The 17,467-nt window shown below is 32.9% G+C and overlaps 2 protein-coding genes across 2 annotated transcripts; one reads left to right on the top strand and one right to left on the bottom strand.

The window, feature by feature from the left end:
* The first annotated feature begins 6,416 nt into the window (after positions 1-6,416).
* On the top strand, positions 6,417-7,664 carry LOC125186493 (LOB domain-containing protein 27-like). The gene is made up of 2 exons (XM_048082861.1): positions 6,417-7,054; positions 7,145-7,664. The coding sequence occupies exons 1-2, from the start codon at positions 6,417-6,419 to the stop codon at positions 7,236-7,238; spliced, it is 732 nt and encodes a 243-aa protein (XP_047938818.1). The 3' UTR covers positions 7,239-7,664.
* Positions 7,665-8,859: 1,195 nt separating this feature from the next.
* On the bottom strand, positions 8,860-11,071 carry LOC125188734 (inactive LRR receptor-like serine/threonine-protein kinase BIR2). The gene has a single exon (XM_048085760.1). It carries the CDS (start codon positions 10,902-10,904, stop codon positions 9,108-9,110), a length of 1,797 nt encoding a protein of 598 aa, XP_047941717.1. The 5' UTR covers positions 10,905-11,071; the 3' UTR covers positions 8,860-9,107.
* Between the last annotated feature and the right edge of the window lie 6,396 nt (positions 11,072-17,467).

Genomic DNA, 17,467 nt, shown 5'->3' on the forward strand with positions numbered 1-17,467 from the left:
ATCGGTTAACCGAGAACCGAACCAGAACCGGTCGGTTATCAGTTAAGTTAACCGATAACCGACATTTACGGTTATCGGTTCGGTACCGGTTATACGGTTTTGCTCTAAGTCGGTTATCGGTTATTTTTTCATTTCAGTGAAGTATATTGAGCATTAGAGGTGGGTAAACGATTTTCGATTAATCGGTTAACCGAGAACCGAACCAGAACCGGTCGGTTATCAGTTAAGTTAACCGATAACCGACATTTACGGTTATCGGTTCGGTACCGGTTATACGGTTTTGCTCTAAGTCGGTTATCGGTTAACCGATAACCGAATTAAATTCAATTTTAATTTCAATTATATGTTTATTTAATACTTGAACAAATTATAATTTACTTTCAAACTATGTCACAATGGAAAAAATTGTAATTTATATCTAAATTTTGTCAAAGTATTGTATTGCAATGTCAAAAAAGTCCATTTTAATTTGTGTCACTATCAATTATAGTATTATACTTATCAATTTATATCTCAAAGTCAATAAAGTGCTTAAGCATTACTATATTAAATATAGAATAACCCTTCACTTATTATTGGAGAAAAGTTTTTAAATTAGAGATCATGTAAAGTTTAAGTGTTTTAAAGTGCCTAAACAATTTATGTATTACTCGTAAATAATAATAATAATAATAATAATAATAATAATAATAATAATAATAATAATAATAATAATAATAATAATAATAATAATAATAATAATAATAAAGTAGATGAAAAGTTAAAAGTTAAACCATAAACAATTTTAATTTCAATTATATTTTTAATTAATAATAAAAGAAATTGTAATTTACTTTTAAACTTTGTCACAATAGAAGAATATGTAATTTACTTCCAAATTTTGTCAAAGTCCCATATTACAAATTTGCAATGTCAAAAAAGTCTATCACTTACTTATACTTATAATATCTCAAATTCAATAAAGTTTCTAAATATATTTTTAAAAATAAGATCTCTCAAAGTTAACAAGTGCTTAAGCAATACTACTATTTTAAAAATAAGATAACCTTTCACTTATTATTAGAGAAAGGTTTTCAAATTTTAGACCATTTAAAGTTTAAGTCTATTAAAGAGCCTAAACAATAGATGTATTGCTTGTAAATAATAATAATAATAATAACAATAATAATAAAATAATAATAATAATAATAATAATAATAATAATAAAAAGTAGATAACAAGTTAAAAGTTAAAACCATAAACAATTTTAATTTTTATTATATTTTTAATTAGTAATAGAAGAAATTATAATTTACTTTCAAATTTTATCACCATAGAAAAAATTGTAATTTACTTCCAAATTTTGTCACAATAGAAGAAATTGTAATTTACTTCCAAATTTTATTAAAGTCTCATAAGTCATATAGCAATGTTAAAAAAAGTCAATTTTAATTTGTGTCACTATCAAATATCTCAAAGTCAAGTGTCTAAACATTATTTTAAAAATAAGATCTCTTAAAGTTAATAAAGTGCTTAAAAACTAGTACTCCCTCCGTCCGCGATTAGGAGTCCCGGTCACTTTTGCGCAACCATTTTATAAAAATAATAAAAAATAGTTAAAGTGGATAAATGATAAAATAAAAGAGAGAATAATGTTGATAAGACTCTTGTCAACATTATTCTCTCTTTTATTTTACCATTTCTCCACTTTAACTATTTTTTATGATTTTTATAAAATAGGTGTGCAAAAGTAACCGGGACTCCTAATCGAGGACGGAGGGAGTAGTATATTAAAACTAGTATAAACCAATTCGGTTAGTTCGGTTATAACCGATAACCGACCGGTTCTAACCGAGTCGGTTAATTAAGTAACCGAACCAAAGATCGGGTCGGTTTCGGTTAGTTTTGTGATGAAATTTTGGGGTCGGTTAACCGACCGAATACCCACCCCTATTGAGCATTCAGTGAACTACAATATGCTTACAGTGAAGTATATTGAGTATGCCTTATAGTGTACTGTTTTTATTCATTTTGGTGAAGTATATTAAGCATGTAGTGAACTTAGTATATGCTTATAGTGATGTATCTTGAGCATGCTTTATAGTGTACTGTTTTTTTTTTCATTTCAGTGAAGCATATTGTTCATGTAGAGAAGTATATTGAGTATTAATTGAAGTATATTCAGTATGCCTAACAGTGATTTTAATATGGCTCACAAGTTCCGAACTTCTATGGCTCACAAGTTCCGAACTTTATTGAAGTTCATCCTCCTGATGTTGTCAGTACAAAAGGGAGTGGAAGTAGGAAGAAATTGAAGGAGTTAGCAATGAAGTTATCAATGAAACCAAGTCGAAAATGTGGAAACTGTCATGAGATTGGACACCATGATTCGAGGAACTGCAAAAAGGTGAATGAGAAGACAAAACAGAGGCAGTGAAGATTTGGACATAAATAGTTCACTTTGTAGCCTTTGTAGAGCACTTATGACTCATTTTTAGTACACTTTTGAGTGATTTTTATTTCAATGCAAATTTGTTGTTGAGCTCAAGTGAGAATAAGTTCACTTTTATATGTATTTGTTTCACTGCTTACAAGTCTTTAGTTCACTTATTACATGTTTTGGTTCATTTATTGTGAACATTTACTTACGGTGAAGTTGAAATACTATATAGTGTATTAACTCTTGTGTACAATGATGTAAAACTATTCTATAGTGATAATTATGATCCTTGAAAAAATATTGGTAAACATTTGAATATGCTCTATAGGAAAGTGAATATGCTTTATACTGATGTAAATATTGATTATAGTGTACTGTTTTCCATTTCAGTGAAATATATTGAGCGTACTGTTATGTATATTGTGCATATAGTGAAGTATATTCAGCATGCCTATAGTTTACTGCTTTTTTATTCCAATGAAGTAATTGTGTGTTTAGTGAACTATTATATGCTTATAGTGAAGTATATTACCTTTACAGTGAACAAGTGAAGTAAATAGAGAATAAGATATTAACATAAAATAAGAATTTTTCATGAACACTTGAAGTTTACAATCATTTTTTTCACATCTATGTCCATGTTTTTCCTACATTCTTGATAATGCATTGATGTTGTAGCCAAGTTCTTCAATGTCACCATTCTTTGAATTGTCAATCACCACTATACTTTTAGTGCTAAATCTGAAGCATACGGTGTTGTAATGGTCCACAGCACTAATTGGAAAGAACACATATAAAGATAATAACAATTTCAGAATAAAATCAATTAGTGAATATAACAAAGAATTTGTTGTATTCAATATTTACAATATGCATATAGAATCACTAATAACATGCATCACAAACACTTCACTCTCACCATGAAATACTTCACTGTAAGCACGTTTTACTTCACTGAGATGAAAAAACAGATCGCTATAAGCATGGATCACAAACACTTTACTCTAAGCACATTTTACTTCATTGAGTTGAAAAAATAGATCACTAATAACATGGATCACAAACACTTTACTTTAACCATGGAATACTTCACTCTAAGCACGTTTTACTCCACTTAGATGAAAAAACAGTGCACTATAAGCATGGATCACAAACTTCACTCTAAACATGGAATACTTCACTTTAAGCATGTTATACTTCATTGAGATGAAAAAAAAAGATCACTAATAACATGCATCACAAACACTTCACTCTAACCATGGAATACTTCACTCTAAGCACATTTTACTTCACTAAAGTGATAAAACAAATCACTATAAGCATGGATCACAAACACTTCACTCTAACCGTGTAATACTTCACTCTAAGCATGTTTTACTTCACTGAGATTAAAAAACAGATCACTAATAACATGCATCACAAACACTTCACTATAACCATGGAATACTTCACTCTAAACACGTTTTACTCCACTAAAATGAAAAAAATAGAGTAGTGTAAGGTACGAATTACTCACGATTGGAGTCTTTGATTGCATTTTTTTTTCTGTCGATCAAAACCTACATAAATAAAATAGAAGGAATTACTAAGAGAGGGAATTACTCATGGAGTCTATTACAATATTAATGTCAGAACGATTTTAAGCCTAATTAACTATTGATTCTAAACTTAATTAAATGTTCAAATCTAAATCAGTTGAAGAAATATTAATAAAAAATGAGTTTGACGACTGAATATGAGAAATTTAATTCGCCTGAAGAAACTAGTAGAACAACTTACATTTTGAAAAATCTTTCTGATTTGAATTCATTTGTTCAATGACGGAATGAAAGAATTGGATGTTGATAACGACGAAATAAGGCAGCAGCGGAGTGAGAAATCTGAAATTTCGAGAAGAAGAGGAGAAGAGGAGCAAAGGCGGAAGATGAATTAAAAAAATGAGAGAGTATTTCAAAGATTAACCCAGAAGAGGAGCGCGGGAGATGAATTAAGAAAATGAGAAAATGAGAGAGTATTTTAAAGATTAACCCTTATTTTATTTGTTAAATGTGCATTATACCCACCTTCTTATAGTAAAGTAAATGTTTAATATAGTAAACTGATTTCTTCTCCAATATAAAAAATCATAATATCAACCATTATTTTATTAATCTTTAACTGATATTTATTCTCTAGTTATGCCTACAATAGACACCTATCCTATATCACTATTCATTTGTGTTATTTATAATCTATACATAATGTCAAATCATATTTTTCTAGTAGTTAATATCTGGTCTTTAATTTCAAAAGATTTCATACAAGTGGCTTGATATGTTTATAGAGAGGCTCCTAGAATTTTCTATATGACATATTCATGACTTCAGTTTTAAAATTTTAAAAAGTATATTAATTTTATATAAGTGGCTGTGATCATATCATATTCCATATTTATGGTGATAACCTAATAACCCTCATTTTATGGATGAAAAATATCATTTTATGGAACAGAATATCATTTTATGGAATAAAAGTATCATTTTATGCATGCTGAAATTATCGTGTATAAATATCATTTTTAGTAAAAATGATACTTTTGACCCATAAAATGATAGGGTTATTAGGTTATCACATAAATATGAGTTATGATATGATCGCATCCCCGTGCCTAAATATATATTTCTAGAGAGCTAGAATTTTCTTCATAATATATCCATGTTCTTATTTTCATAATTAAAAAGAATATATTAATTTAATAATAACATACTCTTATCTCCTGGCTTACAAAAATTAGAGTGAATGGTATATATATTTGTGGAAATACGAAGTAATAGTGACATATCTTCAGTCCATACACCTATAAAATTTTATGATTCTTTGTGTAATTTATTGCATTAGAACAAAGAACGTCGATTCGAACAAAGGTAAATTTCATTTTTTGTGTTTAGTAAAGTATATGATGGATGGAATAACAAATCGAGCTTTGATTTTTTTGAATTTTGTAAAATTAAAAATCTTAATAACAATTTTTAATACATTAGAAAAAAAATATAAATCAAAATAAAAAACGCTAAACGTACGTCAAACGAAAATAGCGCTTAAATATGGTATACAGCATATCATTCCTCAATTATCAATTAAGGTGTATTTAACAAAGACTCATTTATATCCCAATATATATACTCCATAATACACATATACTTCGAATTAGATGAGAACATATCAATATAGTGATAGACGGATCTGACCATAGTGGTGTGAAATATTAAAACCGCAATAGATATGTATATTGTGATTTTATAAGTTAAATTCAGATTACATAATTTTTCACAATACTAAAAAATGTCTAAAATCCATGAAGTTCAAAACAGCAAAAGATGTGTATATAGTTGTAATTTTTTTTATATAAAAAACTCCACTAAATTTAATCCCTCTAGCATAACATCTATCGGTTTCATTTTTGTCATTATATATTTCTTTCATTTTTTACTTAATTATTTTCAAAAACTTTTTAAGTTTAATTTCGTATCTCCTAGAAGATTTTTGGACGTTGTTCCCAATATTTTATTGCATTAAAATCAATTTATTCCGTAAAATTTATCATCACTTTTATTTTGAAAATTATCATATTAATTCATAAATTTAAAAATAAAATATATATAGTTCATAATTTTTCAAAAAATTATAATATTTGAATAAATATGAATTATGATATACTTATAACAGATTCCGTTGAAATAATCAGTATTTTAAAAGTGGGAAGATACGTGAATCTTAATCTGTTTAGATACATAATCATCTAATTAATTTAAAAATACATTAAGATAAGTCAAAACCCTTAGAATTTTAAAAACGACACCCCCCAAATATCGGTAATTCTCAACAATATTACTTAGTCCACCATCATAACCCAACAAATCTAACACATATCTAATATCCCTTCCTAAAAAAAAAAAAAAAAATCCCTTCCTATAAGATCGTTACCGCATTTTCTACGGCGGTTTCTTCTCACAATAAAATGACTGTCAAGGGCGGAACCACCCCAGCCTGCGCCGCCTGCAAATACCAACGCCGCAAGTGCAGCCCGGCCTGCCCCCTCGCCCCTTATTTTCCGGCCAACCAGCCCAAGATGTTCCAGAACGTCCACCGCCTCTTCGGCGTCTCCAACGTCACCAAGATCTTAGAGAAGCTCCCCAAGAAGCTCGACCGGGACGACGCCATGCGCTCGATAATCTACGAGTCCGACATGCGAGAGCGCTTCCCGGTGGCCGGCTGCTGCGGCGTGCTTTCTCACCTGTATCACCAGCTGATGGCTGCTACCAAGGAGTTGGACTACGTAAACGCTACCCTGCAGAGCTACCGGGAAGCGAGCCAGAAAGGCCAGCAACAGATGGTTTTGCAACAACAACAGCATATAGTCGAGTATGGAGGGGAGCAGTTTGTTTTCAACGATGGCGCCGATATGATGAGCGTGATTCGGGCGCAGATGGAGGCGTTTGGACTGCAGAAGACGGATGTTGTTGGTTTTGATACGGAAGAGCAACATGTTTTTGATAGTAGTGAAGCTCAGCAATTTAGCAATAATATAGTGTTTGATCATGAGAGGAGATCTTATTGTAATCCCACCACTACTAAACGTGAAGAATTTGAATCAAGGTAATCTAACTATTTAGTTCGACACATTTTCTATTCAAACAAACCATGACTTATACTATTCGATTTTTAAATATTTTGATACATAAGTAGCCTGGAATCAACATTAGATGATGCGACGGAACAATCAGCGTTACATGAAGAGGCGCGCGGCTACCGGAACAGAAGGGAGTTGATTAGAGTGTGAATTGGTCTCGATTTTGTTAGTAGACCTTGCACTTCTCATTCTTTTCTTGGTTATTTTTTGATTTATCATAGAATACCAAACTGTGTTTATAGGAGTGTTAGATAAATAAGCAGTGTTCCAAATAAACAATGGACTGAATATTTGATTTCGTCCCACCATCCTCCTGCATCTCCCGCTCTAGATTCGGAGCTCTGCGTCTCTGTCTACCGTTGTATGGAGCTTCCTTCTGAGTCAAGGTGGTACAGCCATGGAGCCAGCCGGACTAGCTCAGTCAAAGTCAAATGTGAATAGGAGGGGGAAGGTGACGAAGAGCTGGAAATTGCGTCCATTGAAGTCTTTGTTCTCTTTTTTTTGTTATCAAATGAATTATTTTCAGTATTATTGTATTATGTTAAATTACTCTTTAATAATAAACACGTTCGATAAGTTTGAGCTACTTGCTACTTGTGCTCAAGCGATCATGACTTTTTCAGCTCCTCATATGTTGTGAAGTAAAGATTAATTAGTTATATTGAAAACACTATATGTTATCGAAGAAAATCTCTATACCCAAATTCGCATGTGCTGAAATTTGGTATACCGAAAATGACTTAATCAATTGGACAATTATTATTTGTTGGAAGATAACTGGACAAAGGTCTAGTTAATCAAGGCAAGATGTCTTAGTATAGAAGATGACCAATGGACAATATCCTTCATAGGAAGCCATTTGCAATGATAAAATACAACATAACGAATTCTCTGATTTTACCTCTAATCTCTCGATCCATGACTGTGTACAGGGGGTGGTGGTGGTTAACTCTTTAACTTAGAAAATATTCATGAAACTAATTAGCTTAAGTTTACTAGTTTAGGTCATGCAATTTAGCCACAGATTATTGCAGAGCTTATAATTTTGTGTGTAAAGGTGAGATAAAGCAACTAAATGAGCATATTGTTGAGTATTTCCTAATTATATCCAATAAAACTAATTAAATCTAATAAGAAAATATTACCATATAGTTAAGATTTATCAATTTGAACATTTAGTTTCCAATTAAAATTAATTAAGTTAATCGAAGTCAGAGACAAAGATGAGATTAATCAGTTTTGTGGTTATGATGACAGAAGGGTTATTATAAAAAAATTTAGGAATAGATGTAATCCTCTGGTCCACTGCTAAATGAAACATAGTCTTATCTATATCGAGCTAATTGATACCCTCACCAACAAATCTTTCTTTTGTATTGACCAAGTAAAAACCTCCTTCCTTTAACTCCAGAAAATGGCAAAAGCTTTTTTTTTTTGAATTTGTAAATGTTTTGTGAGCATCACCAAAACAAGAAAAAAAAATACACAGTTGATTATTTGAAGGATGTCTAGTGGTCAGATATAGGCTCAACAAGGCAACAAATGTGTCAAATCTAGCTTCTCATTGACTTTTGTGGTCATAGTATCTCAAACTCTCGATATATTATTCATGGTGACTTGAAGCCCGACTTAGAATAGTGGAAGAGAAGACATTCAATTCAACTGACTTCCCAATTTATTTGCTATTCGGCTATTCCTATGGTGATTGGAATTCACTAATAATTCAAAATCATGTCCTGTTAATTGAAGAGAAAATATGCACGCAAAATAGTTGATGAAACAAGTTAGACGGGAAGAGCTTCGATTCAACTCTTGAAACCAATGTTTAGAACAGTAGGAAATAGCTTTTCATACAACAAATCTCAAACAAACACAGCGCTTCTCAACTACATATTCATGCAAGCGAGCTATTATACAGAAAATGTCGCAGTCCATCACACAGTTTTCTTTTCTTAGAACTCACCACCATACCACAGAAATATCTCTGTCCAATCATTCCTGCTCAACTCAATCCACATCTCAAATTGGACTCGCAGCCTCTTGTTTCCCAAACAACAGCGGGAACTCATCGTACTGCTCTGAGAAGCCCCGCTCCTCGGCCATCCCCTTGAGCGATTCATAAACCTGGTACATCGACCACCGGTCTTTGGGCCGAGCCACCACGCAACTACAAGCAATTTTCAAGAACTTGACAATGTCCTCGTCATTGCCCTTCCCACGCAGCTGTGTGTCGATGCAGTCTTTCATCCGGCCTGCGCCACAGAGGTGGCTCACCCAGTCCACCAGATTGCCCTTAAACAGCTCGTCAGCAGCGCTAACATCAAGAGGCTTTAGACCCGTTGTGAGCTCCAGAAGCACTACCCCAAAGCTATACACGTCTCCTTTCGGAGAAGCAACCGGTGTGGTTGAGTACTCTGGAGCAACATATCCAACCTCACCCAAATCCCCATAGGCGAAGCTAGACTCGTTTGACTCCGAAGGAACCATGAGCCTAGCCAGACCGAAGTCCATGATCCTAGGGTCGAAATCCTCATCAAGGAGAACCACATTGGAGCTAATATTTTGGTGCAAGATTGGAGGGTGGCAACCATGGTGAAGCCAAGCGAGCCCTCTTGCAGCCCCCAATGCGATCCTAAACCTAGTCGACCAATCCAAGGCGCTGGGGCTACCGGCCAAGGTGGAACCAAGAGTCCCATTCGATAAATGCTTGTAAACCAAGAGCTTCTCCTCCTCCACCAAGCAGAATCCCAACAATGGCACCAAATTAGGGTGCCTCAATTGCCCCAGCCTATTCATCTCCATCCTAAATTGCTTCTCCGGAATTTTACACGAGCTCAGCCGCTTGATCGCCAGCGCTGATCCATCCGGCAACACGGCTTTATACGTTGTCCCGGTCCTGCTCGACATGACGACATTCTCCGCGCTGAAATTGTTCGTTGAGGTCAACAAATCCGCCAGCTTCACCTTCACCAAGGGCTTCTGGAACAGCATCACCTGTGTGAGCTTATGAGCTCTCAATCTCTCAGACCAATTACTGCCACTGGCGTCGTCTCTTCCTCCGATTCCGTAGCCTCTCTTTCGCCTCTTCCCCGATCCAGTGAAATACCACCACCACAGGCCGAATCCTAGTAGCAGAGAAGCAGCGGCGCCGAAAACGCCCGCGGCAATGATAATCGCCAAGCTCTTCTTACTCAGGCCGCCGCATTTCCCGGCCGGACCGCCGCAGAGGCCGCTATTACCGCCGAAATTGAGCTCCAATCCGGAATTAAACGACGGCAGTCTCCCTGAGAGATCGTTATTCGCCACGGAGAACTTCTTCAATCTCTGCAGATTCGAGAATTTGTACGGAATACTCCCCGATAGCTTGTTGTCATCCAAAATCAGAGTGTTCAAATAGGAGCAATTGGCGAGATCCTCCGGGATTTGACCGGTCAGAGCATTTCGCGAGAGGTCGAGAGTGGTGAGATACGGCAGCCATCTGCATATTTCCGGGGGGATCGGACCGGAGATGGAGTTTCCAGATAGATCGAGTGTTTGGAGACTCTCACAAAACTGCAGGGAAGCAGGAATAGCTCCGGCGAGGGCGAAATCGCGGAGCTCGAGGCTGATTAGGCGGTTCTCACGGTCATTCCAGCACGAGACGCCGACGAATCGGCAGATGAAACCGACGGAGCTGTTGGCGAAGTTCCATGAGTTGAGCTTATCGCTGGGATCGGTCAACGAGCTCCTCACCTCGCGCAGGCACCTGACGTCATCCTCGGCGGCGGAAAAGGAGAAGAGTAGCAGCAGGCACAGGAGGGGGAAACGGCGGTTCATTGGTGGATTGGGCGGCGGCGGTGGTGGGTAGGGTTTGATGATAATGGAGAATTAATGGAGAAGCATATCGATGTGCGTGTCGCCGGTGGGGTTGGTTTCGAGGGATAGTTTAATGGAAAATGATGAAACTTGAAAGTGATTAAAGTTGGGATTAGCTTAATTTAATCAGTATTGTGGAGTTTGACTGTGTGTCTGTGTGAGTTGGAGTTGGCTGTGATAATTCATATGATATCATTAATATCGAATCCACCAAGTGCGCTTAATCTGATCGTTTGTTTAAACTAATCACACACCATGAATACATGAAAGTTGTTTCCAAAATAAATACGTCCACTTTTAATTTTTCGAAATTGCGAATAACTCAATTTTGTTGATTAATATACATAGTAACTAAATTTATGGAGTCGCGTATGCAATTCCAACTGGATTTTGGTCATCAAAATTGATTATAAAATAATGTTGTCACAGAGTTGTAAAATATTGAAGTTGTTGTTACAAAATTCTCTTGTTTGGTTCATGAATCATACCATTAGAATTTAGAAAACTATTATTGAGAATTTATAACGGCACTTTTGAATTTTGTAGTGGACCCTAAATGATGAGTTATTGTTCAATAAATATTGGTCCTATCCGATTTCCAAATCATTTAAAATTACTTTATTTTCAAGAAAATAGAGTTGTTTACTATATTATCAAGGAGGAAAGTACAATATCTAAAGATATAGTATTACTATTTGTTTCTATTTTCAGAAAGAGATATATAACATCTTTTTAGATCCACGAACTTTGTAAAAATATCATTTTAGGTTCTTAAACTTTGAAAATATCATTTTAGGTCTGAACACTACAAATTAATATCATTTTAGGTATTTTAAACTTTTTTCGGACGAAAATGTCCTTAAGGCCTTCAAAGGGAAATTTGGAAAATTCTTTCGCCACTCATCTTGCGTCAAAGACCTAGAATCCAACATGTTTTTTACTACTACTATTTAATTCAATTACCATCCAAATTGAATTTAAATATAATTAAAATTTGCCGTAAAAAATTGTATGCGTTAATTTTTCAATTATTAGATGGCCAATTATTTAGGGATAGTGAATTGGGACATGATACTTTATTTTATTTTTTCAATCTAAACTGCATTTTAAGAACTTACTATAGGTGATTTGTGAATTATATTTAGTTTATTTGTTTTGAAATTAGATAGCTATTAATTTGGATTGTCATTCAGAGTATTATTTATATGAATTTCAGAATGGAGATCAATTACCATCCAAATTGAATTTAAATATAAAAATTTACCGTTAAAAATTATTGGACTATAGGTCTCTAACGCAAAATGAGTGGTTAAAGAATTGTCCAAATTTCCCTTTGAAAGCCTTAAGGTCATTTTCGTCCGGAAAAAAGATCATAATACCTCAAGTGATATTAATTTGTAGTTGACGGGCCTAAAATGATATTTTCAAAGTTTACAGACCTAAAATGATACTTTGGCAAAGTTCGTAGACCTAAAAAGATGTTCCCTCTAAAAAATAATAAATTCCAAAGAAAAAAAAATATAAAAATGTAATTTATATTGTAAAATAAAAAAGTAGTACAAAATGCATTCCAAAACATAAATTTCGTTTGGATCCTCCCTATAGATTTTTATCATTAATGCAACCTTCCAACTTCGATTCGACTCAACCAATCCGGTCTAATTTCTACGTTCATAGGAGTGCGTCTATGTTTTTGCTTTACGAACACTCGAACATGATATTTTTTGGGCAATTCTATTAATATCAATTTTATTCCTATTTTAGTATTTTTTGTTTCTGGGATTTTAGCCCGATTAGGAAAGCGCCGGCATAACTTTCTAGTTATGAATCGGTATAGAACCAATGGGCAACGGAATACCTTCTCAAATACTATATATAATTCAGATAATGACTTTTCATGAAAAGAATGTAAATTTAGTAGTTATAAATATTACCTCATCTTTGATGGAGACTCTTTAAAATGTGAAATGGTATAATACATTTTCAAACACCCTTCTTCTTGAAAAAGGATTTTCATAAAAAGAAGATAAATATAGTAATTATATGACTTTACCTCAACATTTACCTTTTCCCTTGGAGATATTCTTATGACCAAAATTTTAGCCATAATTTGGGTATTAACACAGTAACTATATTTTTATTAACTTTCTCATAAATTTTTTTTGTTAAACTATCTCAAATTTGTTACTACATTATTTTTCTATGGAGTAAAGGCAAAACTGGTCCTAAACATATGTCAATTTTATGATTTTAGTCCTATACTTTATCATTTGAATTTTTGCATCTTGAACATTTCAACTCGGATCACAATTGGTCATACACTAACAATTCCGTCAATTTTTAAACAATTTTAACACGATTTTGACCGATTTGATGGTTTTAAGAGTCTCATTCGGGTTAAAACCGTTTAAAAATTAACAAAATTGTTAGTGTATGACCAATTGTGATCCGAGTTGAAATGTTCAGGATGCAAAAATTCAAAAGATAAAATATATGACCAAAATCATAAAATGAGCATATATTCGAGATCAGTTTTTACCTTTACTCTTTTCGCTGTATATAATAATCACAAAGTCATGTCAAATAAAATATACTACACATTTTGTTTGTGAATTGAAAGATTGAAGTAATTGAAATCCTAATGAGTTATAAAAAGGAGTTCGATTATAGTCTACAATCTACATCGTACCAAAAAATGCGCACATTTGTTTGTGAACTGAAAAAATGCAGAAATGAAATCCCGATGAGTTATAAAAAGGAGTTCGATATGGGGAGTACTACTTTATTGACGAATTTATGCTTCATTCATTTATATATTCCTACAACATACTATTGCCTTATTTGATTGGTGTTGAAAAGCCTTATTTGATTGGTGTTGAAAAGGTGTTTGGCTGTTTGACCCGGTATTCATCTTCTGGCTCAGTGCTTTTGCATAGCAAGTTCTACAATTCATTACTCCCTGTTTATTGTTTATGAACGTTATAGATAGAGTTTTTTAGAAGCAAGGTTGATTGGAGTTTTAAAAACCAATATTTTTCTCTTTTAGTGTAGAAGACTTTGCAGTTGAAAATGAAAACTTTTAATTCTCGAAAGTAATATACACAATAACAAGTCGAGATTTATGTTGAACAAACAAAGCAACCGATCAAAAATTATTGATATACTATTCGTGTCATTTGATTAAATCATTTCTATTTGATAAGTACTCTAAGCAGATTACTTGAATGGCTGAAACATTTTTAGCATAAAAATGATTTTAATTATAAAATATATAAGCTTATTACTTGCTAGTGATTTATTATGGATATAGTGTGATTTAGAACAAGATGGAAAACTGTAACTTGGAAAGAATATTTCAATTATTTTTTAGTATTAAGGTATTTTGATATCTGATTTTTGGGATTGGATAGCCGAATCGGAATCCAAGTAACCGAAAGCTTATCGAGGTTCGGGGTTTGGATAGCAAAAGATACCGATTTCAGGTTTGGATACCCAAATTGACAGCCCTACTCCCGATGCTTTTCACATTACCAAATAAGAAGGTCACCACCAGCGAAAACATCTAACACAACCAATTGACATCTATCTTCAACAATGTGTTGAACATTTCACCTATTATGTCACATGCCATACTTCAAACATCCAATTATAGAATAGAAACATCAGCATATCTAGTCTGTTCTCGGTCCACTCAATTTACAAAACAAATAAAATCTTGTGCCATAGAGAAAATGTTTTGCTTTAATTAAGCGGGACGAAGGGAGTATGTGATATGAAAATGAAGATGAAGGAGGTGGTGGACTAGGCGAAAATGGAGGTGGAGCAAAGTGGGGCAACAAATACTAGGGAGCGACAATGACGAGAGCCAAGATGTGATGGCTGCGACGGTCAAAAGCGGGGTGGAGGTGAAACGAAGGGTTGCAGTGAGAAAGAGAGAGAACAATGGGGTTACTGTAGCAATCGAAATAATATGCGTTTAGGAAAAAGGAGTAGTAGTGTAGTACTCATGGTTAAAGAATCTGGAGCTGGTGTTCTTCAAAATGGAAGTTTGAAAATTTTGGATCATAGCTAATTTTGGGGAAATTATACCATTCATACCAAATTCACTTATATTTCAATTTAATACAAAATATTAAATATTTTAAGTTAACCTAAATCATACAAAATGTTTATTCGTGTTAAATTTTTACATTCCGTTTCTCTTTCTTTAACACCGTCAATATTCTGTATGTCGAAAAAAATAAAGCTGCACAATGGTTGATATTTCAGATTCAAGTCAATGAACTTTTTTGTTATTTTCTTCTATCATGAAACATAAAAATGTAATGATGACCAGCGGTTCAAGCTCTTAAAAAATGTCATACCAAGTTGGGAGAAAAACTGAAATTTTTTGGTACCAAGTTAATTCATGCCGTCCATAAGTTGCAAGGTCTGTGGAGAGTGATCAAATCCAACAAAATTCTGGACAAAGTTAATTTTATAAGATTTTTTTTAGCCAATCCAATTACTTTTTTCTAATTGAGGTATGGATGTTTTTCTTACATTATTTACTGGCGTGCTCTTCTTCTTCTTCAGAATGAAACTTTTTCATCATTCTACAAATGAGTTGGGTGGAGGATGGATAAAATTGACGGCGTTTAGAAATTTTTTGACATAATGTATAAAGTTGAAAACCTAATTAAACATTTTGGATGATTTATGTTATTATAAAATATCTGTACTAAATTGAAACATCTGTAAGACATTTTGTATGTATAATGTAATTTCTTCACTAATTTTGATAGGATTCCAATGAAAGAAATTGTTTTAAATTGATGTTGTTAAGTGTATAATTTAGTTACGGCAATGTATATTTAACGGCTTTGCCACACAAGATCAGAATATGTCAAAAAAAATTTATTCCCGTTCGGTTGAAAAAATTACCTGACTTTTAAAATTTACTAGTTTCTTAAATTAATTTCAAATTTTATAGAAAATATCCACCAAAATTTATAGTTGAGGCAAAACTTTTAAACTTGGAAAATAAGAAATTATATTAAATAAATGAAATGAAAATAAAATAAAATAGGAGAGTGGAATAGAGTAGGAGAGATAAGAAAAGTAGAGTAGGTGATGTTAGTAATTGGGACGGGGAGAATAGTTTTTAAGATTAATGTCCTTTAATTATTCCATTTCATTACTTTTGATGTAGTTTAGACCATGAGAACTTTTTTATTGCCGAGAAGGCCGTAGTGTTAGGATCCCAAAAAAATTAAAGGTTTCGTAATAAATAAAATTAGTAGTTTACAGTCAGCTTTTAATGTAACAATCTCCGTCACCTGCTGAAAAGACTTTTGATCTTAACTCACAAATTTGATTAAGTAGGATTAGTCAAATTTCACTGAAGGTGGATTTGGTACACATATCGCCAATACCAAAAAAAAATGTTACCAACTCACAACAACAAATTAAATTAGTAGTGTACAATCAAACAATTTCCATCAAACTGAGCTTTGGGTTTGAATACATAAAATGAAATTCAAAATACTGAGTTGCCAAAACTGAATAATAACGAAATTTGTAAAAATATTGACTCATATTTTGTATTAATATTATAGTAATACTTTCCATATCTTTAATTTAACTCACAATCATCAATTAAAGCTCTTTAAAATAGTTTTATACTCCGTATATGATTCGAAAGACAATTAAATCAGAATAAGGCACTTAGGCTATGTAATTAGAAACCAGGAAAATGGCAAGTACTACTTTCTTGGTATCAACTATCAATAATTCTTTTAATATTTATGTCACAAAAAATTATATAAGTAATAAATAATTTATTTTTCTAAGCCACATTATCTGGCAATAGAAACGTGGTGTAAATGATTATAATCATTTTATACAAAAGGGTGGAATATTCTAACCACTTCTCAACGAACTAAGCCCAGACAGTTTTAGAACAATATTGTTTATATGAGCTTAAAGATCAGCACTTGACTAAAAGCTCAATTACGAATGTACTACAATAGATGTCATACTTGGATGATAAGTATGAGTTTATGAAATTTTTAAAAATATTATTTTGTGTGTAATTATTAAAGAGACAAAATATATGTTTATATTTATGTGAAAAAAACTTTTTTCAATAAAATAAAATGTGATATTTATTGTGAGACGTAGTAAAATGAAAAGTGACATTTATTTTTGAATAGAAAGATTAGTATCATACAAAGTCAGAAAAAGCTAATTAAGAAAAAAAAAAAGTACATTTTTCTCACAAAAATTTGTTCTACTAGCATCTTTTATTGAGAATATCATTTGGAATATTGATAATTCATGCGGGTTGGAATTATTATGAGATCAATATGTAATGAAGTAGTATACGACAAAGTCATATACAAACACGATTAATTAGGGATACACGCGACAAATATGACACCAACACTATATCAACGCAATTCAATTTGCATTGTAACGATATGCTAACAACACGACAGGATAATCCATTTCTCTCCTGACATGCCACAACCACTGATATATAG

This window comes from Salvia hispanica, chromosome 5 (assembly GCF_023119035.1).
Source record: "Salvia hispanica cultivar TCC Black 2014 chromosome 5, UniMelb_Shisp_WGS_1.0, whole genome shotgun sequence".
Lineage (NCBI taxonomy): Eukaryota > Viridiplantae > Streptophyta > Magnoliopsida > Lamiales > Lamiaceae > Salvia > Salvia hispanica.